The sequence below is a fragment of the Neolamprologus multifasciatus genome, chromosome 18 (genome assembly GCF_963576455.1).
Source record: "Neolamprologus multifasciatus chromosome 18, fNeoMul1.2, whole genome shotgun sequence".
In the NCBI taxonomy this organism is placed as follows: domain Eukaryota; kingdom Metazoa; phylum Chordata; class Actinopteri; order Cichliformes; family Cichlidae; genus Neolamprologus; species Neolamprologus multifasciatus.
Window position 1 is genome coordinate 28,760,076 of NC_140456.1, and position 24,262 is coordinate 28,784,337.

The 24,262-nt window shown below is 42.5% G+C and overlaps 3 protein-coding genes across 5 annotated transcripts; 2 read left to right on the forward strand and 1 right to left on the reverse strand.

Annotated features, from left to right (window-relative positions):
- The first annotated feature begins 4,258 nt into the window (after positions 1–4,258).
- Positions 4,259–10,634, forward strand: LOC146498303 (uncharacterized). Its single transcript, XM_085141905.1, has 4 exons — positions 4,259–4,648; positions 4,910–5,049; positions 5,249–5,330; positions 6,780–10,634. The coding sequence occupies exons 1-4, from the start codon at positions 4,405–4,407 to the stop codon at positions 7,709–7,711; spliced, it is 1,398 nt and encodes a 465-aa protein (XP_084998031.1). The 5' UTR covers positions 4,259–4,404; the 3' UTR covers positions 7,712–10,634.
- Positions 10,635–11,688: 1,054 nt separating this feature from the next.
- Positions 11,689–16,567, forward strand: LOC146498304 (E3 ubiquitin/ISG15 ligase TRIM25-like). Of its 2 annotated transcripts, none has more exons than XM_085141902.1 (8): positions 11,689–11,820; positions 11,992–12,251; positions 12,373–12,690; positions 12,990–13,082; positions 13,171–13,252; positions 13,342–13,431; positions 14,110–14,166; positions 14,881–16,567. In XM_085141902.1, the coding sequence occupies exons 2-8, from the start codon at positions 11,994–11,996 to the stop codon at positions 15,411–15,413; spliced, it is 1,431 nt and encodes a 476-aa protein (XP_084998028.1). In that variant the 5' UTR covers positions 11,689–11,820; positions 11,992–11,993; the 3' UTR covers positions 15,414–16,567. The 2 variants fall into 2 exon arrangements, with proteins under 2 accessions (XP_084998028.1, XP_084998029.1); XM_085141903.1 differs by having other exon boundaries at positions 11,695–11,855.
- A 474-nt stretch (positions 16,568–17,041) lies between these two features.
- On the reverse strand, positions 17,042–23,485 carry tox4a (TOX high mobility group box family member 4 a). 2 transcript variants are annotated; one of them, XM_085141921.1, is made up of 9 exons: positions 22,794–23,485; positions 22,614–22,679; positions 22,201–22,497; positions 21,864–22,109; positions 20,221–20,559; positions 19,980–20,060; positions 19,165–19,887; positions 17,223–17,362; positions 17,042–17,137 (listed from the first exon to the last, which is right to left on the reverse strand). In XM_085141921.1, the coding sequence occupies exons 1-9, from the start codon at positions 22,896–22,898 to the stop codon at positions 17,080–17,082; spliced, it is 2,055 nt and encodes a 684-aa protein (XP_084998047.1). In that variant the 5' UTR covers positions 22,899–23,485; the 3' UTR covers positions 17,042–17,079. The 2 variants fall into 2 exon arrangements, with proteins under 2 accessions (XP_084998047.1, XP_084998046.1); XM_085141920.1 differs by having other exon boundaries at positions 22,201–22,500; positions 22,794–23,480.
- Between the last annotated feature and the right edge of the window lie 777 nt (positions 23,486–24,262).

Consider the following 24,262-nt stretch of genomic DNA (forward strand, 5'->3'; position numbering starts at 1 on the left):
CCAGGTGGAGCACCCTCAAGCACCCTGACCGGGGACTCCAAGAAGGCTGGGTACTCTGAACGGTCACTCGGAGCATAAGCGCAGATGACAGTCAGGACCCATTCCCCGACCCCAAAGGCACAGGGAACAAATCCTAATCCTAGGGAACAAACCCCAGTGTACAGTCAGTAAGCCTTCCTACTGCAATTCATTATTATCAGGATGTCCAAAAAACTCACTGAAAAGCCTTCAGTTAATCCAAAATGCTGCAGCAAGAGTACTGACAGGGACTAGAAGGAGAGAGCATATTTCTCCTGTTTTGGCTTCCCTTCATTGGCTTCCTGTTAAATCCAGAATTGAATTCAAAATCCTGCTCCTCACATACAAGGTCTTAAATAATCAGGCCCCATCTTATCTTAATGACCTTGTAGTACCATATCACCCTATTAGAGCACTTCGCTCCCGCTCTGCAGGCCTACTTGTTGTTCCTAGAGTATTTAAAAGTAGAATGGGAGGGAGAGCCTTCAGTTTTCAGGCCCCTCTTCTGTGGAACCAGCTTCCAGTTTGGATTCAGGAGACAGACACTATCTCTACTTTCAAGATTAGGCTTAAAACCTTCCTTTTTGCTAAAGCATATAGTTAGGGCTGGACCAGGTGACCCTGAATCCTCCCTTAGTTATGCTGCAATAGATGTAGGCTGCCGGGGGATTCCCATGATGCATTGAGTTTTTCCTTTCCAGTCACCTTTCTCACTCACTATGTATTAACAGACCTCTCTGTATTGAATCGTATCTGTTATTAATCTCTGTCTCTCTTCCACAGCATGTCTTTATCCTGTCTTCCTTCTCTCACCCCAACCGGTCGCAGCAGATGGCCGCCCCTCCCTGAGCCTGGTTCTGCCGGAGGTTTCTTCCTGTTAAAAGGGAGTTTTTCCTTCCCACTGTCGCCAAAGTGCTTGCTCATAGGGGGTCATATGATTGTTGGGCTTTTCTCTGTATCTATGAAGCGCCTTGAGGCGACATTTGTTGTGATTTGGCGCTATATAAATAAAATTGAATTGAATTGAATTGAATTAAGCCGAGGGGATACTAGGATACCCAGCCCCTCCAGACTGAGATAGAGTCCCTCCCCTCTGCAGGAGACTGGTTCCAGAGCCCAAGCAGTGTATTGAGGTGACCCCAACTATATCTAGTGGGTACCTCTCGACCTTACGCACTAACTTGGGCTCCTTCCCCACCAGAGAAGTGACATTCCATGTCCCAATTGCTAGTCTTGGTACCTGGGGATCGCTCTGCCAGGGCCTCCGCTTCTGGCCACCGCCCACCAGACAATGCACCCGACCCCTACGCCGCCTTCTGCGGGTGTTGGGCGCCTGCAGGAGGATAGACCCACAGCCCGAAAAAGGGAGATACATACCCTCGGTCACCCTCCCCAGTCCCAGCTCCAGGGCGGGGCCCCCGTAAACCCTATCCCAGGCGGCATGAACTGTTCCCTTGATGTTCTACTCATGGGGGTCTTCTGAATCACTCCTTGTCTGGTCCCTCACCCAGGACCAGGACACAGCCCCTGGGATCCCTGGGACACACGAAACTCCTCCACCACGATAAGGTAGTGATTTACAGAGGTGGGATAGAAAAATATTTTGGGGGAATTCAAAGGGTTTAGGGCAGGGGTCCCGAATCCCAGTCCACGAGGGCCGGTGTTCCTGCAGGTTTTAGATGTGTCCTTGATCCATCACAGCTGATTTAAATGGATAAATTACCTTCTCAACATGTCTTGAAGTTCTCCAGAGGCCTGGTAATGAACTAATCATGTGATTCAAGTGTGTTGACCCAGGGTGAGATCTAAAACCTGCAGGGACACTGGCCCTCGTGGACTGGGACTGGGGACCCCTGGTTTAGGGGATTAAATTCTCTTTGAGGATTTTCAGCTTGATTGCCTGTGGGAGTATTAGAGGTCAAGCTACTAAAAAGATATCTCCAGTGATGAAGAGGTAGACTTGATAAGTTAAAATATATTGATGGACTCTATTTTGCCCCCTTCTGTTTTGTATTTCCTGTGTGCTTCTGTGCAGAGTCAGTGTGAACTTGAAAAAGCTTTCTTTCAAGAATGAAAACATAGCATTACTCTGGGATGGTGGCTGTACTAAAAGATAAAACCAGAGTGAATTATGTTTATGATGAGCACTAATTACACTGTGGCAGCGAACCAGAAACATTGCCATAATATTTTCATACTCCAGCCTACCTGTTTGTGCAAGGGCACAAGGTCTTTAAGAGCATACACCCTGTGTATCCTGTTTTGACTGGTGGGAGGGATAACGGTGGGACAGAAAAATTACATTTTTGTTTATATGAGAGTCCTAGGTGTGTCTAAAATCTGTAATAAAACTCTGATTTCAGTTTATTTCTGAAATTCCTCTTACAGGAACACCACGGAGAGCCACTTTAAAACTATAAGCGCTAAGCCACAATGTTATAACCACCTACCAATCAATGTTAAGGTCCCTAAAGTGCAGTGAATCCTTTGGACCAGGCTTATTTTGTCACATCCCACAGAAGCAGAATCAGGTCAGAACATGAGGAGTTTTGAAGCATGGGCGAACACTTCATGTTCTTTTTCAGGTTCCTCGAGCCATTCCTAAACAGTTATTGTCTTGTGTTAGCAGTATCCTGTTGCCAGAAGCCACATTGCCACAATGAATGTTGACCTTTTAGTGGCTTTAATCTTGTGGCTGATCAATGTATATATTAGAGCTGATCAGAAGCTGATTATGGATAGTCACTTTATTAAACACCATCAAAAAGAAGAAGCAAGAAGTTTGGACATAATCCAGGATGAAGTTTTGAGACGTGATGTACTGACAAAGCTGTTCCAGAATTCTTTCTTTCTAAGTTTTATTTAACTAAGTAAAATTTTGGTTATCAAAACTGACCATTATCTGTCAATCACCTCTCTTTTGTCTGAGCTTAGCTCATGGAAACAGTATATACAAATCATATTAACAAGTAAGGCAATGTTAAGATTCAAAATAAAAATGAAACTGCACATGGACACAAAAAACAGAAAAGGGTGGGATAATTAGGGAAAATGAGGAACATTTAATATAGAATTAAAACAAATGAGAGGAATACAGATATAGGAATACAGAATAGATATACCAGGGGAAGATTGCAGTATTTTCACATTACATCCGCAAAAAAGGCAGATGCTCAGATATTTTTAGGGGAAATTGCATATTACAGTTTTCCCCAATTGTTTACACACTTTCCTGAAAGAATGCCTCGTATTGTCAGAGCTCTACACACAAATAAAAAACACACACACACAAAATGGGCAAAACCCTTCAATTCTCCTGTAAATGAAACGCTACATTCAAAACGATATAATTTCTTGTCAAAATGGCATTTTGTTTTCAAATGGCACACACAAACATCACATGAATAGACATTTATTAGAACCAATTGAACACTGATGTGCTTAATGTAAAACACTGTGACCATTCTTCTACCAGTCATCATAATGACTTGCTGTAAGCCTTTTTTGTTCAGAGTATGATTACTGTACAGTACTGTAATTTATACAGTGTTGACAGTATGCATCAATTGTGGGATTGTGTGGGACTTACTTGCATATAGTTGCATTGCAATTCTTTGACTCTTTCTGAATTGCGTTCAAATGGCACCCTGGTTCATCCTCAGATTATTTCTGCGCAAGAGATTGTCCAGTGTTGATAAGCTGACCCTATCAATATTTTGAAATATGTTGTTGTCTTCTATTATTTTTCTTTATATTTGTTATGAGGTTTTTTTTTTCTAGAAACCATGTTTATCATTTCAGTCTCCTGTTCAGGAGACCACCTCATGTTGGTAAGCTTTCAGCTCTGCAATAAAAACAGTATACTGTAAAATACTGTAAAATACTGTAAAATACTGCGGCGTGACGTCAACTCCAAAGCCCTATTATTGTACTTGTACTTCAAACACAATGGCTACGACATGTAACTGATGCACTAATCCCCTGAACCAATTCTGCTACACTGCAAGTACGATTCCTACTTTTTTAAAACACACTTAAAAAAACAGAAAATACTGTAAAGTATGTGGGAAATGTACTCCTACTTTGTATTCCTACATAGTAGTGAGTAAACAATTGGGAAAAACTAACATAGATTATAGAAGTAGGGCTTCGACAGTAACCACGCTAATCCACAAGGTGGCGGTAATGCACCTTAAAGGTCTTTGCCGGCTGCCAATTAGCAAACTGAAAGAAGAGGAAGGCGATTCCTTTGGCCACTCCTCCCCCACTAGTAGACACGCCTCTTCCCTGTGCAAACCATGTGGCTATACGGTTGGTAAATAAATACTTCTTCTAAATTTTAACTTCCTTTACGGTGTGAACTTCTGCACGGCAGGAACAGGCAGCATGTCGACGGTGGCCGTGAGCCTCCAGGCGCAGGTGGAGTCGGTGCTAGGCTCGCTGGTTAAAGCGGCCTCGGTGGAGTTGATCAAACTGTTCGAGAGCAGATACCGAGCATCCGAGGTGGACCTGGGCCGCGGTGAGGACGAGAAGGGAAGTGAAAAATCGGATGTTTTATCGAGCGGGGACACAAAACGGAGCATCGGAGTGCAAGTGGGCGACAGCTCGGAGGAGCCGTCGTTGCTTCATGGTTCGTGTTTCTGAGGCTTTAAACGCCGTTACTTCCTGTTTGTGTTCACAGCTCTGCTGCAGCTCCTGGTGCACGAGTGGGGCTTTAAGCTCCAGTAAAAAATAAATAAATAAATAAAAACATGTTTGAAAGTTATTCCAACAGAGTTCTGTGACGTCGATAAAGAAATAGTTTGATGCATGTTTGCATATCACAAAGCAATCTTGCACGAAGCTGAAGTGTAGTTGCAAGCGTTAACCCTCCCCCTCCTCTACTCCGTAGGGCTCACTTTTGTCTCGGATAGCGATTATGTGAGGAAGTGCAAGGAGGTGGTGATGGAGGGTTGCCTCATTCCGCCAGAAATCCCCTTGGCTGAAGATAATGGGCCTGCTGACCCCGAGTGGTCATCCATGAAGGATCCGGTCAGTAAGAATTTACAGGGGCTGTAAATCACCTGTGGAATGAAGAACAGGCACTTTATGAAGCCTGGTCTGCTTTTCTCTGTTGCCCGTTTTTTTTTTTTTTTTTTTTTTTTTTCTTACTGCGATGCTTCAGGTGCGGTATGCATTGCACTTGTCATGATGCATGCATGCAAATGTGTCTTGTTCCTTCTTTGGTCAGGTTGTGGATACGGTGGAGTTGAGCGTCCTTGGAGCAGAGTCTCCATCGGACTGTGGTGCTCAGACAGAAGTTGATTTGCATGGTAAGAACTTTGTTATACTGACACAGTGGAAGCATGAACACATTATGCATGCTAGATACACACCATGCATACTACATAAAAAAAGACAGATTAAATAGAATGCTCCAGGACCAACAAGGTGTCAGCATACAAATGATCTGGCTGCATAACTCATTTGTTTTGTTTTTTGTTGTTTTCTTTTATCTTGAAAAGGGGCAAGGGACATGGGGCTAGCTTCTGAATGTGCGAGGACCCGAAAATGCTGTAAAATAATTCATAAATAATTGATGCAAAGTAGAATGGGCAGTATTCTGATCTACCCTGTGCACAGTTCTGTTTGGAAATGATCCATTCATCATAAGCAATAGGATTAAGTTATTAAAGTTATTTTTTGTAACTTTCATATTTCCTCCACACATCATAGCAACTCACCCATGCATGAGTTGCTGTGATGCTACTTTCCAATGGACAGTGCCTGCAGGTACATATACACACATACCAGATAAATGCTATGACAAGTACCTGGATTTCTGTCTGATGTTAAGTGTCATCAGTAAAGCTGTGGCTTTCTGCTCCCTCAGACCAGTAAACCGCAACATTGAGAAACCTATGTGTTCCTCTATGATGCAGGATGTGTATCGCACGCAAGTTGTAATGCGGCATTATTCTTGCAAATATCGATTTTTAGCACCACGCGATAGTTTAATAATGTGGTGGAGCAAGTAGGCTTAGGCTGAATGCTTTTTTTTATACGCAGAGTAGCAATACAAACGTTTGAATGAATTTTATTTATACAGCGCCAAATAACAACAACAGTTGCCTCAAGGTGCTTTATATTGTAAGGTAGACCCTACAATAATACAACAGTGTATCATGAGAGTGTGCTGTGCTAACACTTGGAAACACTTTGTTGTGTTGCTGCCGTGTCGTGCTAACAGCAGCAATACTTGACCATTTCACTTCACAGCTACATGAATTAGCAAGAACACTAGCTCCGCTCGTCACTCACTGCACTCTGTCGCCTGTCTTTAATAATTACCGTGGTTAAAGTTTGTTAAATTTCAGAACGTTGTGCTTCCATCATTGCATTCCCATGAAGCACATCGTGCACTCACTGATGTAGTCCAAGAATTTGGACGGGGTAGAGCTTAGATCACAAACTGCAAAGTTTGAGTGCCAGTGCCACGCTGTTGCATTTTGTGAGCATTTTTACATTTTATGGTTTCAAATAATGTCAAATTCTTCAGTTGTGGGGATTATTTAACATACAAAGGACACATGTAATGACAGTGTTTTAAATACCGTATCTGCCCCTGTTATTTGATGGCTCCTCTTCTATTATTTTGCATGCATAGCATCCACTGAGAGATGCAGAGCCATTTTTGTAAGAGTGTAAAGGGGTTTGGGAAGCTTCATGAAAGGATGGTGAAAATGTTCAGTGTCATTAAAGATGCATGTGATCTGTTTCAGTCTCCACAGAGACGTCAGCTGATCAGAAGCCTCTTGTAATTCAGCCTGACACGAACAACTCTGCTTCTGGGGAGAAGGTGAAGTTTGTTTGCCCGCTGATCCTTAGGCTGGAGTCTCCAACACCCAAAGTTGATCAATCGGAGAAGCCTGCTCAAGCCGAGCCTCAGCAGGCCAGTGTCAGCACAGCTAAAGGCACTGCCTACAGTCCATCCCCATCTGATGGCGCTGCGACTCCTGCACACACTGGAGTGTGGGAGTGGGTCCACGCTCAGAAGGAAGCAAAGAACCATCTCCAGATGAAACTGAAACTCACATCTCCAGATCCAAAGCTGCTGCGTCCCTGCGCAGTGCAGCTGGTAAATGTTCTCACGTTGCCTGAATCAGAGATTCAGGGCGATGCTGCCAAAGCTCACAGCGTTGCCCTCAAAAACGGTTGGCCTGTGCCAAAAGATCTCCGCCGCCATCAAGGTCTTCACACTGGCCATCGCCTGTGCTGCTTCACCAGATGCGCAAATGACATTTGGCGCCTCCAAACGGTCATCAGTCGCTCCCGAGATGGATACTCTTGCAGCATCTGCGGAAAAACATTCAGCCGGAGGAAGATCCTCCGGCGGCACAAGCGCTTCCACACCGGAGAAAAGCCGTACCCGTGTTCTGTGTGCTCTAAAACGTTTGCCCTGCGAAAGAGTCTTCGACGCCACTCGAGGTTCCACACGGGGGAGAGGCCGCACACCTGCACGCAGTGCGGTAAAAGCTTTCGGCTGCGAGACAACCTAAAAGCGCACTTGAGGTTTCACTCCGGAGAGAAGCCTTTCAGATGTGCCACGTGCGGCAAGACGTTCAGGATCATGAGGAATCTAGAGAAGCACAAAGCGAACCACTGTGAGCTCTTCGTTCCTTCATTCAGAACGATCGCCGGCTTAAAGCTGTAGGAACAGCTGTGAGCAGCCGCACGGATGTCTACCTCACACTGAAGACACTATAAACAGAAGCTGTCCCGAGAAACTTAAAGAAGAGACGTGAAAGTCATAAGATTGCTTATGTTGATTGTTTATTTGGAGTTGTCCTAAAATAACTGGGGTTGTAATTGGATCTTAGGAGCTTGAGAAAAGAAGGCAGCTGGACTTCTTTAGGTTTGGAAAGACGTTTCTCATCCAAGAAGATTGAAACCATAGTGGGGGTTGTTGCTGACGTGGGACATTAAGGGTGAAACCACCTCCCAGGGCCAATAACCCCACTATGAGCCTGAGGCTCTCCACCTTCTTGTTTTTGAAACCAAAGCATCTTTCCAAACTTAAAGAAGTCCAGCTGCCTTCTTTTTTTCGTCTGTCTTACCTCCTATGACGACCAGTGACCTGAATAACTGACTTTTTTTTTGGGGGGGGGGGGGGGGGGTTGTACTACTAATTCGTTGTTGTTGTTTTTCTGCTGTAATTTGTGTGTTTAGTTCATGCCATAGTTTTACTTTTTGTGATTGTGGGTTATTAATGGGGCTGTAAGACTGCGAGAGTACTACTACACATTACTACACATGTTTTGGCATTAAACCTCCTGAGAAACGCACGATCAAATTGCAGGGAAACCCACCCACCACTGCACAGTTAACCAGCTTACAAATGCTCTGGTGCTCCTTGGAGATGTTATAAATGTCTTGAAACACAGCATTAATGGGTAGACCTGAGATATCTGGTGGTTGTCTGTATTGGAAAGCCTACGGTTCTCCACCTCTCAACATTTCATGTTAAATGATGTGCTTTTATACACTCTTACCTTTTTATAGATTTGTTTTTCAAGTCTTTGTTTTTGTTTTAATTAACACTTATCTCACTTATTACTGACTCTTTGACTTTGTAGCACGTTACGATTATTCGCCGTCCGTAGATGTCTTGCTCTCCATGACCTGTATGTTTCATGGTGACTTTATAAGTTAAAACGTAACAAATATGCTCTCGTCTTCATTTAAGAGACGAGGTTTTTTTAAACTACATGTTAAAACACTTGTTTTGAGTGTTTTTAATAACTTTTTCTGATGAACATTTGTCTCTTGGATCAATAAAAAAAAATTAAAAATAAGTTTATTTTGTGTGTGAAGATCAAAGCATTCAAACCAATGTAAATACAAAATGCTGATTTTAATGCTGATTTCATTTATTATTGGGAAAGACAGCTATTTAAACCCACTTTATGAAAAACTAATTGCCCCATAAACCTAATAACTAGTTGTTCCACTCTTGGCAGCAAGAACTGCAATCAAGCCTTGGTGACAGCAGGCAATGAGGTTTTTAGATGGCAGTGGAGGAACTCTTGTTTGTATAATTAATTGAATTCAGCCACATTGGAGGAGTTTTGAGTATGAACAGACTGTTTAAGGTCAAAACATCGCAAACTGATGCTTTTTAATATTTGGGTCATTCAGAGGTGGACTTGCTGATGTATTTTCCTGGTAGAGAGCAGAATTCATTGTTCCATTAATTACAGCAAAGCAGCCCCAGACCGTCACACTACCACCACCATGTTTGGTATGATGTTATCTTTATGATGTCCTGTGCTGGTTTTATGCTGGATGTAAAGCGACTTAAACCTTCCGAAAACTCTTGTCAGTCCACAGAATATTTTGCTGTTGACAGATGTAAGACGATCCTTTGTGTTCTTTTTAGTCAGCAGCGGTTTTCTCCTTGGAGCTCTCCAATGGATGCCATTTTTGCCGAGTCTGTTTCTTATTAATGCATCGTGAACACTGACCTGCACTGACACTGTAATTCTTTCATCACCCACAATCAGTCATGACACATGGTTGCCCCTCCCTGAGCCTGGATCTGCTGGAGGTTTCTTCCTGTTAAATTTGAGTTTTTCTTTCCCACTGTTGCCAAGTGCTTGCTCGTAGGGTTTTTTTTTTTTATTGTTGAGGTCTCTATTATCTGAGGGTCTTTGCCTTACAATATAAAGTGCCTTAAGGTGACCTGTGATTTGGCAGTACATAAATAGAATAGAATGGAGCTCAATGAAAGTGAGGTTTGCAGTTCTTTTTGTGTTTTTTGTGACCACCTGGAAAAGTCATTGATGTGTTTTTGGAGTAATTTTGGAAGGCCACCACTGTTCCAAGTTTTCTCCATTTGTGGATAATGTCTCTCGCCCTGATTCACTGGAGTCCCAAATCATTAGAAACAGCTTTGCAACCCTTTCCAGACTTATTGTCACTGAGTTTGCTTCTCAGGAAAAAAAAATAAAATAAAAAAATTAGGAAGTGTGAAATTTCTTTTTCCACCGCATCTTATCCCAGTTATGAGACACTTTTAGGTCACAGGGTTATTACTCGGAGAGGTTATCTGCGTGTTTAACCGGCATGTTCTCTACAGAGTTTTCCTGACAGCGGAGGAGAAGCGCTGACATGAAAACCGGACGAGTAGAACAAAGTGGAGCAAGGACATATCTTTCAAAGAAAGCACCAGGACCCTGTCCTTCAGTGTGCACGGTTTAATCTTAATATATACTCCCTTTTATTAATCAGTTAGAGGTAACGTGAAATTACCTATGACCACTATTTCAGTTCATTCAGCGGGTTTAGTTAGTAAAATGTACCATTTTCTTTATTTTCTTGTTCGTGCTTTTTTTCTTCCCACTAAGTGTAACTGAGCTCATGGACATGTCGGTAATTAACTGAGTCAGCACAACTGACTGACGCTTTTAGTTTGACTGGGTTAATTATTTGAAAAGTGTAAAAACACAATGGTAAGTTAAGGATAAGTACGCACACCTGGAAATCTTTGACTGACAGTTTAAAATCTAGCAACGACATTAACAGAGTGAGACTCGGTATTTTGGTATTCTGGACTGGAGCCACAACACTGATGCTCTTTACAGGAAGGGCCAGAGCAGACTCTACCTGTTGTATTGAATCATATCTGTTATTAATCTCTGTCTCTCTTCCACAGTATGTCTTTTATCCTATCTTCCTTCTCTCACCCCAACCGGTCGCAGCAGATGGCCGCCCCTCCCTGAGCCTGGTTCTGCCGGAGGTTTCTTCCTGTTAAAAGGGAGTTTTTCCTTCCCACTGTCGCCAAAGTGCTTACTCATAGGGGGTCATATGATTGTTGGGTTTTTCTCTGTATCTATGAAGCGCCTTGAGGCGACTTTTGTTGTGATTTGGCGCTATATAAATAAAATTGAATTGAATTGAATTGAATTGAGGCGACTGAGGTCATTTGGAGTCCAGGGAGCGCTTTTAAAGACCTTCTATGACTCTGTGGCATCTGTCATTTTTTACAGTGCTGTATATTGGAGCAGCGGTTTATCGGCAGCTGAGAGGAAGAGGTTGGATAAACTCATCAGGAAGGCCAGCTCTGTTCTGGGATGCACCCTGGACCCAGTGCAGGTGGTGGGAGACAGAAGGACTCTGGCCAAAATAACATCTGACAGACAGAGTCTCCCACCCCATGCATGTAAATGTTGCTGAACTGCAGAGCTCCTTCAGTGACAGACTGCTGCATCCTTGATGCATGAAGGAGCGTTTCCGCAGGTCCTTCCTCCCCGCAGCTGTCAGACTGTACAATCAGAACTGCTCCCAACAAACATAGATGTTTACATCTGCGCTGTAACTGCAATAAGTTAATTAACCGATTCGCACTACAACCTGGTTTGCTTCTTATCTGTAGTTATTTTTATTTAATTTAATAACTGTACAGTACTCTCTGTATATAGTAACCATTGTCCTTAATGTAAATATGTAAGAAAAATTGTGTATGTTTCTGTTCCGTGTCCTGTGTACTGTTTGTTTGTATATGTGTCTTTTTGGCTGCTGTTACAACCAAATTTCCCCTTGTGGGACAATTAAAGGATTATTCTATTCAATTCTATTCTATTTAAAAAAAAAAATAAGGCTACGTTGACGCAACCGGAAACACGTAACGAATAGTCCACGTAAGCCACGCCCACCAGGAAGTATGAAACATAACACCGAGGTGCTTTCACTTTTAGCAATGTATGTAGCGAAGACAGAAAACGAATAATACCGACAAGCCTCCGACACCTTTTGGATAATGAGGTAGGGATTAAATCTTCGAGTGCCTTCATGCTGATGTTGATGGTTTATTCAAAACAAACTCAACAGGAAGTGTTTAGACCCACAGCAGTGTGACGCTGGAAAAAGTTTGCATGTCACGCCTTCCTTCTTGCTCTTTCCACGCTCGCTGTCACTCTTATTCTTTATTTTCAGAGATGGAAGATGCAGAGGAAAACCGGATGGAGGAGATGCTCATGTGTCCAGTGTGCCAGGACATATTCAAGGATCCTCGGCAGCTGCCCTGTGGACACAGCATGTGTATGACGTGCCTGGAAGGCCTGATGGATCACTCCTCAGACGTCCCATTCAAGTGCCCAGACTGCAGGGCGCATTTTGGTCAGGTTGTTACTGTGCAGAAGAGCTACGCGCTGGCCAGCATCGCAGAGGACTTCAGGCTGAGCAGGAGGACCAGGGTGCCCACTAGATGCACTTTTTAAAATCTCAAATCTGTTTGGCAGTCTTAAAAAGTGTAAACAACTCTGCGCGACTGCAATACATCATTCTTCATGTCAATATCTGACATTTTCTCCCCAGGAAAAGCAGACAAAATGTGTGTACTGCGACTACTGCCCCGAGAAAAACATCTTGGCTGTCAAGACATGTACGAAGTGTGAGGTGTCGCTGTGCAAAGAGCACGTCAAGGACCACCAGAAGCTGCCAGTGTTCACTGGGCACCCTCTGGTGGGACCGCTGAGCGACCTCGCAGAGAGGAGGTGCCCACAGCATGAGGATGAGGTGCTGAGGTACTACTGCAAGTCATCCAGACGCTACATCTGCAGCATTTGCACACTGGAGGGCAAGCAGGTTAACGTGGCCACTGAGACCTCCACTGTCCTACGGAGACAACTTACCGTGAGTTTAACAACCATCTTGGACTCAATATTGCACAATCAGGTTATCTTGATTCATTCATTGACCTCTTAAAATCCACCTGGTCACGGGCAACCAGTCTAGGGTTAAGGGTAGGATCATTTCCAGCCAGACAGCTGTACTGCTAAAATGAATGTATGAGACTAACAACTTCATATCTGCAAATATATCTGTTTAATATGTGAGTAAAAGAAAATGAAAATCTGAATCACAGCCTAAGACTGATTGCTATTTATAGATGTTAAGGCAATTTAAGGTAATATTGTGTGTGCATTTAACAGGAATACATGGACCAGCACTTTAAAACGCTCATGGATCAAATCACAGAATCCAGCAACACTGTAAGAAAACTGCAAGAAGACATTCATCATAACGTGAGTCCTGTTTCCTGACATCTTAATATCTCATTTCAAGGTGTTTACAGTTTGTTCCTGTGGCTAATGTCCTTTTCTTTGAACCCAGAAACAGAAAATGAACCCCGCTAGCTCCATCAACGGCGTCACCATAGTCCTGCTCTTTCTCTGGTTCATAGTTCTCTATTACGGTAATAGAACCCCGAGCCCCTTGTTCTTGTCTTTCTTTTGTGTCTATGTGTAAACTCACTCAAGTCTGCCTTTTCTTTCTTTCAACCAGCCTACAACTTCTCTGTGGAGAACCAGACGCTAACAGAAGCGCTGGACGAGCAACAGAACCGCGTGCATGACATCTATTCAACCATCGCAGGTAAGAAGGGTTCAAGTGTCCATTTCACTGATGGAGATATGCAGTGCAAATCTTTCTTTGTCAGCCCTGCATTGTTTGCTGGGTGCTAATCTAGACCAGCGGTCCCCAACCTTTTTTGCGCCACGGACCGGTTTATGCCCGACAATATTTTCACGGACTGGCCTTTAAAGTGTCTCGGATAAATACAACAAAATAAAACTAGTACCGGTACTGAAAAAAAGAAGATTTATTCATAACACACGTGAAAGGACCCAGGAAAACCGAGTTAACGATAAAAACGATAACAAAATAACGCTGAAAACCGATAAAAACCCTGAAAACTATACATTTCACACCCGAGCCTCAACTCTGGCGACCGGTACCAAACGACTCACGGACCGGTACCGGTCCGAGGCCCGGGGGTTGGGGACCGCTGATCTAGACGCTACCCCTGCTTCCAGTCTTTATACTAAGCCAGGCTAACTTTCTTCTGAGCCTTTTTTATGTATCATACAGACACACAGCAGCTTTCATATCCATCTCCTGGCAAGATAGTGAATACCGTATTTCTTAAAGTCAAAACGTTCATGTCTGTGTGGTAATGCAGGGCTTTTATCTGCTTTTTTGTAAACTATAATTACTAAACTCTAATTCTGTTCCACTCAGAAGTCTGAATAACATTTATGTATCCCTCCATAGAAAGTTTGGTTTATCATCCCATGAAAAGCTACAGACCTAAAGAAACAGAAGATCAAGGTAGGACTGGCACGAGGTTATTTTTTTTGGTAGCATTTGCGTGTGTGTGATTCTGTCTGTTAAACTTGATAGCTTAAAAAGTTTTGAATGAATTCTGGTAAAGCTTTGCAGGGGTGTACAATTTGTTTGGCTTACATCCATCAAGGTTTTCAGGGTCAACTGATTTATTGGATGAAAACTAACAAAACGTGTTATAACTTAGAAACTGTGTAAAATGTGGTGTGTATTCTCAAGATATATAAAGTACCATATAATGATTTAAAGTCATTCAATTCAGTTCCACTTATATGGTGCAAAATCACAACAACTGTCACATTTGACCTCTGACCTCACTTTTACATTTGCACTGTATTGCTTGTGCTGAGACAACCGTGAGTGTGGCAGAATTAGGAGAAACAAGAATATTGGGATTGAGTGATTGAAAGTAAGACTGCAACATTTATTGAACGGAAAACAAGATTGAGAATTAGGAAAAGCGCAGGTAGGTCATTTGGTGACCTCCTAATGGTTAGCTAGCTTTAGCTACAAAGCTAAGGTAATTGCTTTAAAGTCGTAATAGACTTTGATTTTGTCTTATTTGTTCTGTAAAGTGTCCTTGAGTGTTTTGAAAGGCACTTCTAAATAAAATGTATTATTATTATTATTATTCTAAAATTGGTGTAGCAACAAAACGCTGTATGTAAATGTACTTATAGTCGTGCGTCTGTTTGTCAGGAGCTCTCATGTTGGACCTCAACACTGTCAATCACGTCCTTGGAGTCTCTGCTGATCTCAAAACAGCTGAGAGAGTGAACGCAAAGCTGGATTATCCCAACAGTAACAGCCGTTTCGATGAAGCCCCGCAGGTCCTCTCCTCCCAGTGCTTCTCCTCTGGTGTCCATGTCTGGGAGGTGGAGGCTGAGGGGCACTGGGACATTGCTGTATCCTACAAGAGCATCCAACGAAAGTGCAAGAAAACCAGCGCCTTCGGAAACAACACAGAGTCCTGGAGTCTTGTGCACAAAGGCAAAGGGAACCTGTTTGCCTGCCACAACAAAACCAAAACTCCTGTACCTCGTGCCTTGCAGAGCAGCCGAATAGCAGTGGTGGTTAATTTTGAGGAGGGCAGCATCTCATTCAGTGCTGTAGATTTCAGCATCACACAGCTGTACGAATTCAAGGCTGAACTGAGTCAGCCAGTGTGTCTGGGTTTGGGGCTTCATCACGTGGATCCACCCAGCCGAGTGTCCATTGTCAAAGCTTCCTGAATAATACCGCACACTGTCCCAACATTCAGACAACACTGTGTGCACACTGCCTCCAGTTCAGTGGCCTGAACCAAAGAGAAGATGCCTCAAAGCCTCAAAGCCAAATCACACCTCAGGAATTTATTTTTATATTGTGAAGCTTTATATGACGTGCAAAGTGTGTTAAATATTTGATTTTCTGGTTGTAGATACTTATTTTTAATATAAATCTTGTTACAAGTCTTGAATAGCTTCCAGATATACAAATTGTAAGAATTTTAACAACTGACAATTCATCATGCCACTTTTGCAACAAATATGCACCTTAACCCCGTCAGTTTTATTTAAGTACTGGATTATCGCTATATTTAAAAATACACTAAAGCAAAAATAGCTGCAAGAATATGATTTAAAACCTTTGAACTGATTACTTGTAAAATGCAGTTTGATCCATATCTGAGAAATATAGGGGAACCAGAAAAGATGACTTCTTAGACAACTGCAAGAAATCCATAAGTCTCGATCTCAGCCTTCCTTCTCTTCACGTCAAATGTGAGCTGACACATTTGACGTGACTGAACATGCACGATGAAGAGTTTTGCAGCTTTTGTTGAGAAAATAATTAGCCCAAAACCTGAATCTGTAACCTTTTCTGAATAAAAGCCATGACAGGATAACTGTGAAAGCCAAAGTGTAGTTTTGTCTTGGCACAATTAGATCAGAGTGAAAAGTCAATAAATTCACTAAAGATTTGCCAACACAAGCTAGAACAGTCAAGTTAGGGCAACAGCACCAAAAACTGCATGTGTGTCTAAGTCAGCCGTGTATTTTTGCCTGCTCCCTTTAGGGGTCGCCACAGCAGATCACCTGCCTCTATCTCATCCTTTCCCTAGCATCCTTACCTGCCACACCACATCCATGAAGCTCCACTGAGGTCTTCCTCTTTTCCTCCTGCCCTGCAGCCATGGTGTGTAATTTACAAGCAGGAGAGTTAAAAAGCCTTTGAAAGCTGGCATTGGGGGAAAATATGGACAGAAACAGAAGTTTGAGCGATTTGTCTCATTTATTAACAAAACATGGAGGTTGAGCATTCTTGAACAACTGTCTGATTATTTTTGAAGGAAAAAAAAAGGCAACAATCAGTCTGGCAGGCCTCCGTACAAAACAGGTTATTACAGTGATACAAACGTTTTCTGCTAACAAAACAAGATCCCATTCAGTTACAGTTTCTCTCTCTTCATACAAAAGGAATTAACACTTAAAAATGCCAAACCATTGATTTCAAACCTTGATGTAGAAAATCAGTGAGCACCGAACGAGTTGTTTTTGTCCTCTTTTGATCGTCAACAACTTGTAATAAACAACTAGAAACTAAGAGAGAGAATATTATTGTCTTGACCGTATCTCACACTAGCTGCCGTAAGGCCCCTTGGTGCCTCACTAAAAATGGCACACGTACTCATATCACACATTTATCTACACTGCATACATGCCTTTAGTAACAAGGTTAACACTACTGGGCTGTTCCATTACAGCAATACCAGCTGTCCTGAAAAACAACTGTCAGACCTATGTTTCGTATACGAATCGTGAAATGTATTTCTCTAATGCATCAGTTCTGCATCCACCCTACAGCTATCTGTTGTCTATAATCAGTCTGTTGATGTGATGGACAGCAGCAGCTGTGTTACTTCACTGTTCCCATGTTCTGATTCTTTATGGAGCACCACGCCTTAAATACATCTCTGAAAGACAGAAAATATCATGTAAAAGAAAGTTTCTCTACATGTTGCTGAAAACAAAACAACTTCAGCTTTCACCTCTACACACCTGCAGTGAGTGGCCACACATTCATTACTGCAGTATTCTTTGTCCCAGTCTTCACTCTCTACTGCTGGGTTGTTGCAGCCTGCCCTTACGCACACAGTCTTCACTGCAGCGGTGTCCCGCGACGCACTCACCTCCATCTCCTGAAGAAAAGGATTAAAATCAGCAGATTTTACACAAGTCTAGGTTTGTCGCAGCTGTTTTTTCTCCATGTTACAATATGTTAAAATCAGAAGTGAGAATATATCTTTAATTTTGTTAGTTTTATTAAGAAAACTCTTGTGTCAAAGTCAGCAAACTCGCTGATAAACACTACCAGTGAAAAGTTTGGACACATGTTCTCATTTAATGGTTTTTCTTTCTTTTCATGACTATTTACATTGTAGTTTCTCTCTGAAGGCCTCAAAAACTATGAATGAACACATAGGATGCTGTGGTAGCCATGCTGGTCTAGTTTTGAATAAATCCCCAACAAAGTCGCCAGCAAAGCACCCCCACACCATCACACCTCCTCCTCCATGCTTCACGGTGGAAACCATGAAGCTTGGAGACCATCCATTCACCTTTTCTGTATCGTGGGCAGAACCAATGATCTCAGATTTGGACTCATCAGACCAAAGCACAGATTTCCACTGGTCAAATGCCCATCCCTTGTGTTTCTTGGCCCAAACAAATCTTGTCTGCTTTTGCTTTTCCTTAATAGTGGTTTCTTAGCAGCTGTCTGATCATAAAGGCCTGATTTGCGCAGTCTCCTCTGAACAGTTGATGTAGAGATGTGTCTGCTACTGGAGCTCTGTGTGCATTTATCTGGGCTCTAATCTGAGGTGATGTTAACTTCACTGGCTGGTGACTCGGATGAATTTATCCTCAGCAGCAGAGGTGACTCTTGCTATTCCTTTCCTGGGACGGTCCTCATGTGAGCCAGTTTCGTCATAGCGCTTGATGGTTTTTGTGCCTGAACTTGGAGACCCATTCATAGTTTTAGCAATTTTCCAGACTGACTGACCTTCAGTTCTAAAAGTAATGGTGTACTGTCGTTTCTCTTTACTTAGCTGGTTGTTTCTTGCCATAATATGAATTCTAACAGTTGTCAAATAGTGCTGTCAGCTGTGTACTAAACTGACTTCTGCACAACACAACTGATGGTCCCAACCCCATTAAGAAGGCAAGAAACTCCACAAATGAACCCTGATAAGGATCACCTGTGAGGTGAAAACCATCTCAGATGACTACATCTTGAAACTCATTGAGAGAAGGCCGAGGGTTTGTCAACAAAGCAAACGGTGGCTACTTTAAGAAATATAAAATATAAGACATATTTAGAGTTATCATTTTTTCTTGCTTCATACATTTGATGTAGACACACCCCCGACAAATTTTATGAAATTACTCAAGCGATGAGTAATCTGCATAGACTGATAAATCAAACAGGAATTTGTACTTTCCCCAAGTTGTGTATGGTGTACTACAGAGGAGGTGAAAATCAGCAAACAGTTGTTGATTCATTCATTTAAAAATATGTCCAACTCAATTTCTGTGTGAAACACTCTGCAGAGTTTTAATTATTTTTGGAATTCCCTGCATTTTGTCGGGTATTTCCATCAATTTGTAATAATAATAATAATAATAATAATAATGATATTTAGATAGATATTTAATCAGAGTAAAAAAATGCAAAAACCTATGATGAAATCTCTGCTGTCTGCTGAAACTTGTAGGCAAAACAATAGGCAGAATAAATGATTGTTAGAATATTTGATATTAAAACATTAATTACAGTATTTGTTCTTCATTGGAATGAACTATACTCACTGAAGGGATATTATACCCTTAAAAAACTGAAACATATCTGTTGATTAAATCAACACAATTAGTCAGATGTGCTAACACCTGTAAAAGAGGATAAACCCCAAGTTTACTGAACCTTAAAAAGAACTAGCTTTACCTCTTCTGAAGGCAGCACTTCTGTAACATCGTCGTCGTCATCGTCGTCTGCGTGGCCTGACGTCTCAGCAGAATCGTCCTCTTGCAGCAATGACACGACAGGTGGAGCCTGGGCAGATGTGGTTTCAGTAGATGATGAGGCTGCTGTGCTAGGGACAATAATTGGCAGCGCCTGTTTGCCCTGAATGGGGGCAGGAACGATTTTTATCTGGAGTGGAGGAGGCGGTGTAGCTGTGACGGACACAGGGTGGCCTGGTGTTCCCTCGCGGGGTTTGGCCTGTAAAGGTGGGGGCGCTGGTGCCATCTGCTGGAGCCGAGGTGGAGGCGGGGCATTCTGCATCTGCAGCAATGGAGGCGGCTGACGCGAGGCGTTTGATACCACGAGGGTAGGCTGCAAGGCACGGACCCCTCCAGGCAACACGGTCACCACCTGCCCGCCTCCCTGCAGTATGTGCTTGGGGATTATGATCTTGGTGATGGTCTGGGTCGGAGCGAGTGAAGCTGCTGGAGCAGAAACTTTGTTTGCCCCCGTGCGGGAACGTGTGGTCACCTCTGGGACGTCCAGGATGATGTTGGAGGCACAGATGTTAGTAATGGTGTTCTCTTCCATGGTGCTGTTTGCCACACGGGTTCCCTGGTGACCGGCAGAGGGAAGGGCAGCAGGAGTCGAGTTAACCACAGGTGGAGGTGGCGAGGGGGCAGTTTCCATCTCCTCGGTAACAGGCTAGAATGAGGCCATATTAAATACACGAGAAAAGTAAGTCCCAAGAAGCACAGCGATGGACTGGTTTTCTTTCAGAGACAACATGACGTTACCTGTGAGAGCTGGTTGGCTCTGTAAGCTGCGAGTGCTTTCAAATACTCTTTTTTGGCTGCTTCTGTCTTTCTCTTGTACACCTTATAAGAAAGAAAAAGAAGTTTGCTTGTGTTATATTGATGCAGTTTTTTCTAAATTATTATAATAAATGCTGACATGCTAAAAATGAATCATTTTAAAAGGGGGATTCTACATATTCCTTCTTTGTTTGTCAGTGAAGGCATAACTATACGCACACACCTGTTTCTGTTCCTCAGCCAGGCTGTCCCACATGGAGGCCACGATCTTCGACACCTCCCCGAAAGAAGCATTGGGGTTCTGGCCTTTAATCGCTGCCTGGGTGTCTCTGAAGAAGAGTGCGTATGCTGAAACCGGCTTTTGGGGCTCATTAGGGTCTTTCTTCTTCCTTCCTTTTTTCGCTCCAGCAACCACATTCGCTGATGCTAATGTGGCAGGTTTACCCCCACCCCTCCGGGCTGTAGCAGGAGAAATGGATGATGGAAGAGCCAGGTGAGACGAAATGTTGGGGAGACCAGAGGAAGAGGAGAGAGACAATGGAGAGTCCACCAGAACACTCTTCTGAGAAGGGAGAGATTCAGTTGGAGAGATGGGAGAGCAGGCATTAGCTTCATCATCTCCAACACAGCAGTGACTGTTATTCACAGTGCAGGTAAAGTTTTCCACCTTCTTCTATTTTCTTCATGTAACTCTTACTATATGTACTGTGTCAGATGTTCAAAGAAATTAAGCGATAAATGTATGTCAAGAAAAACATACATACAAGTACATCACTGAAGCTAAGGAGTAATTGCCAGCCCCCAAACTTATGAGCAAAACGTGGCACATTAAGCATCAACAACAGCAATCAAATGCTTTCAATAACTACAGATCAGTCTGACATTGTTACTCTTCTTTGCATGATCGCATTATTGAAGCCACATTGGAGAGTCTGTCAGCCTGAGCTGCTCTTCTCAGGTCAGAAACTAACTGTAGGTATTGTTCCTGTGTGAAACCAGTATATAAAGAATTAATTTAGCATTACCTATTATTTTCAATCTTAAAGAAAATCAGATGGAGTTTATTCAGGTTAAAAGTAAATTAGAAAAAAAATATATTAGTCACGTTTAAGAAGATTTGATTTCCATTAAAACACAACTTTCCACAACATCCTCCTGAGAACCAAGGAAAAAAGAATATTCCCATTGAACTTTTTTTTTTGTGATTTCCTTCCTCTTTGGTGCTGAAAGAGGCCCCCCAAACATATGAGATACCAATGGCAAGCCCAGGATGTCCTCTATCAGGACTTAAATGGGGGCTGAAATAAGTCAAAAGATATAGACCAAAAAACCGAGGAGATAAATGATTGGGCTGGTTCTCAGGAGGATATAACAAGCCTCTCTGGCAGATGAACTTCTCTTACGTACGGTCTTTCTTGCAAAGTTGTGAAGCCATAGCATCATTAAAAGATGATCGGTTCATTCCAAGAATGGTCCTGGAGCAGTACTGATTATAATTGTTTATGTTACCAACAGGCCAAGATCATATTTTGCACCACCTTCTTATCCCGGAGTGCTACTAGCAACATCTGCTTCTGGAAACAGATTAAGTGCTAGGCAGGCCTGGGTGTTTTTATTCTAGCTGCAACCAATTATCTCAACATTTTTTTGTTTATTAGGACTTATTAATGGGACACTTTTTGTTCTTTTAAACTGGACGCAGTGTTTACTCAAGTTACCTTGTTTGATTTTGTGTTAAGATAAACACAAAATTTTATATGTTTACTTCACTGTAAAAGTTGGATTATAACTAATATGCAAATAGTTTGTAATCTAAACTACAGTTCCAATAACACGTTGAAAAATGATCCAGGTGTTTCTTATTACCTTGAAGTCATCCATGTCCTCGTCCTGTAAGGAACCTGCTGGGGATGGTGTTGCTGACAGAGGCTGCTTGGGCGCCTCTGAAGGGTGGCCAATGTTTTCACCTCCCAGGCCCAGTGAAAGCTCAGACTGGTTAATAGTAGTAAGGTGACCACTTCCCAAAAGACTATGACCAATGTCACAGAGCTGAACATCAATGGTCATGGGGGAAGAACTGCTGAAATGAGAACCACCAGAGTTGCCCAGTTCCTGTGGAGACACAAAATACAAACTGTAAATAAACCTTTACAGCACTCAACAAACAGTATCGTGTGTGCGAGTCCACAGGTGAGGTACTTACCAGGGCTGAAGAGCTCATCAGGGCTCCTCCTCCTGACTGGCCCATTCCCCCGAGGCTCTGCTGCTCCAGGCCTTGAGAGCCAGAGTTTACAAAGGTGGAAGCAAAGGAAGGGTCATTGGCTTCTACCACAAGGTTGCTAACAAGGCTACGGGAGCCCGCAGGTCCCCCGGTTCCCTCTGACCCATCTGACAGCTCAAAGTGGGCCACCGCATCACTGATACCCAGCGATGGATCTGGATCAAGGGAAATCGGAGGGATCTCGAAAACTTCATCCCCCAGACTAGGAGTATGAAATGTCTGCTGTATGTGCAGGAGAAGAGGTAGCGAGTTAGTAACTAATGGACTGATGAAGGTTCGGTATAACCAAAACGTGTGACACTGTACCATCATGCAGTTTCATGCAACCCACTCACCTCTGAAGACAAAAAGGGGTGTCCTGCTCCACTGATGGTGAGATAACTGTCACTGCCTTCCGAAAACTTAAAAAACAAACAAGCCAAAAAAAAACCCCACAGATAGTTAGCTCTAAACTGCCGGTTCGATACCGTTAGTCTAAGAGACCTTTCATATAAACACCGGTGTCGGTAAGTTACCTTATTTCCTTGGGAGTATCCACCATATGCTTGGGAGTCCAAAAACTCTGAGTCAACATTTTGAGCACAACCATCCGAGAGCTCAGAGTAGAAATTGAGATCCATTGTGAAATAAATTATTAGGTAAAACTACCCCACACACTGTTCAATTTGTTTAAAATGGGATATTTCTTTTAAACTCACACCAATTTAGAGCAGCTACGCGTGTAGTAACTAAAGGTGCTAGCCGCTAGCTAGCTAAACACTGCTGACTACCATCACGTTGAGTTCGAAGAGACGTACCTTCGTCGTGAAGCTCGGGGGAAACTAGGATAAGGGGAGTGATTCAAGGTTCGTAGGAACCAAAAACTCGCATATTAGTTAAATATTATGTGTTATATCATAGCCTCGCAAGGCAGAGTTTACCGGAGGCCCAAAACACACCCATTCAAACACCGGAGACCTACTGCTACTGCTGTGACTAGCGCCCCCTCCTAACCGACAGCAGTATGTCGTGCTAGATTCACGGGCCGTGGGAAAAATTGTAACTGTCACGTGTAGCGGTGCCTGTGTTTTGTGTTTTGTTTTGTTGCAATCTGACAGCTATGAACGAATACCACATGAGCTTGTTTAGAAAACGAAAGAACAGGTGTTTCGCTTTTTTTGTTCTGCGTATAGATTTTTTGGTCTAGAGGAAAGCACTCAAATGTCCAATGAGTCTTTAACCATACCTCACACCCGATGTCCCTAATCAGACTATTCCAATATAAAAATTATATATCAGGATTATTATAAGGTAGTATTTTGTAGGTATTACATGTAGTGATTTAAAATTAGTTCAAAAGTCACTTCCAAACAACCAGTGATCCACTTCATTAACTAGTTCAGTGCTTGTTTGCTTTCATTTTATTGGCTCGGTTGTAATATTCATGAGCCCTTTATTTCATGTCTGTATTTCACCTTTCTTTACAAATTTAGAAAAAGACCAATTCAGACTGAAGTCATCACAAATGTAAAATCTGTCTAAAACAAATGCATGTTTCCCAATCTTATTTTTAGAGATGCAATTGTCTGCTCTAAACACAAAACCTACATTTACTGTCTTGGTGCTATTGCTCATCTTTAATTCTTTGTGAATATCAATATACTTCTCAATTCTAGCCTACTTATAAAACTATGGTACATATCCCAACATAATGGACAGTAACAGTAATTTGAGAAATGTAGGAAGTTTTAATCACCCCTCACCTATTTTGTAGTTTTTCTCAAAGTCAGCAGCAACAGCTTGAAAGATCCCCATTAACCACTTTAAACATTACTGACGTTGGCTAAACTTATGTGATTTCTATATGCAAAAGATATGTCCTTAAAGCAGCTAATCAAATTTGGATATTTGCTTGATTCCAAGTTCTTTTATGGTGGTGTGAGTCATAGAGGTGGGAATCACCCGACAGCCCACAATATGATATCACAACATGTAACTCAGGATA

What these genes read in the sequence shown, in the direction of transcription:
- tox4a (XM_085141920.1), bottom strand. Translation starts at nt 22,898, where the DNA reads ATGGATCTCAATTTCTACTCTGAGCTCTCGGATGGTTGTGCTCAAAAT. An exon ending in AGGACATGGATGACTTCAAG is followed by an intron (nt 20,560 to 21,863) that starts GTAATAAGAAAC and finishes CTCCCTTCTCAG; the next exon opens with AAGAGTGTTCTGGTGGACTC. An exon ending in TGGCTGAGGAACAGAAACAG is followed by an intron (nt 20,061 to 20,220) that starts GTGTGTGCGTAT and finishes CTTTCTTATAAG; the next exon opens with GTGTACAAGAGAAAGACAGA.
- LOC146498304 (XM_085141902.1), top strand. Translation starts at nt 11,994, where the DNA reads ATGGAAGATGCAGAGGAAAACCGGATGGAGGAGATGCTCATGTGTCCA. An exon ending in GGCTGAGCAGGAGGACCAGG is followed by an intron (nt 12,252 to 12,372) that starts GTGCCCACTAGA and finishes TTTTCTCCCCAG; the next exon opens with GAAAAGCAGACAAAATGTGT. An exon ending in AAGAAGACATTCATCATAAC is followed by an intron (nt 13,083 to 13,170) that starts GTGAGTCCTGTT and finishes CTTTGAACCCAG; the next exon opens with AAACAGAAAATGAACCCCGC.
- LOC146498303 (XM_085141905.1), top strand. Translation starts at nt 4,405, where the DNA reads ATGTCGACGGTGGCCGTGAGCCTCCAGGCGCAGGTGGAGTCGGTGCTA. An exon ending in GGTCATCCATGAAGGATCCG is followed by an intron (nt 5,050 to 5,248) that starts GTCAGTAAGAAT and finishes TTCTTTGGTCAG; the next exon opens with GTTGTGGATACGGTGGAGTT. An exon ending in GACAGAAGTTGATTTGCATG is followed by an intron (nt 5,331 to 6,779) that starts GTAAGAACTTTG and finishes GATCTGTTTCAG; the next exon opens with TCTCCACAGAGACGTCAGCT.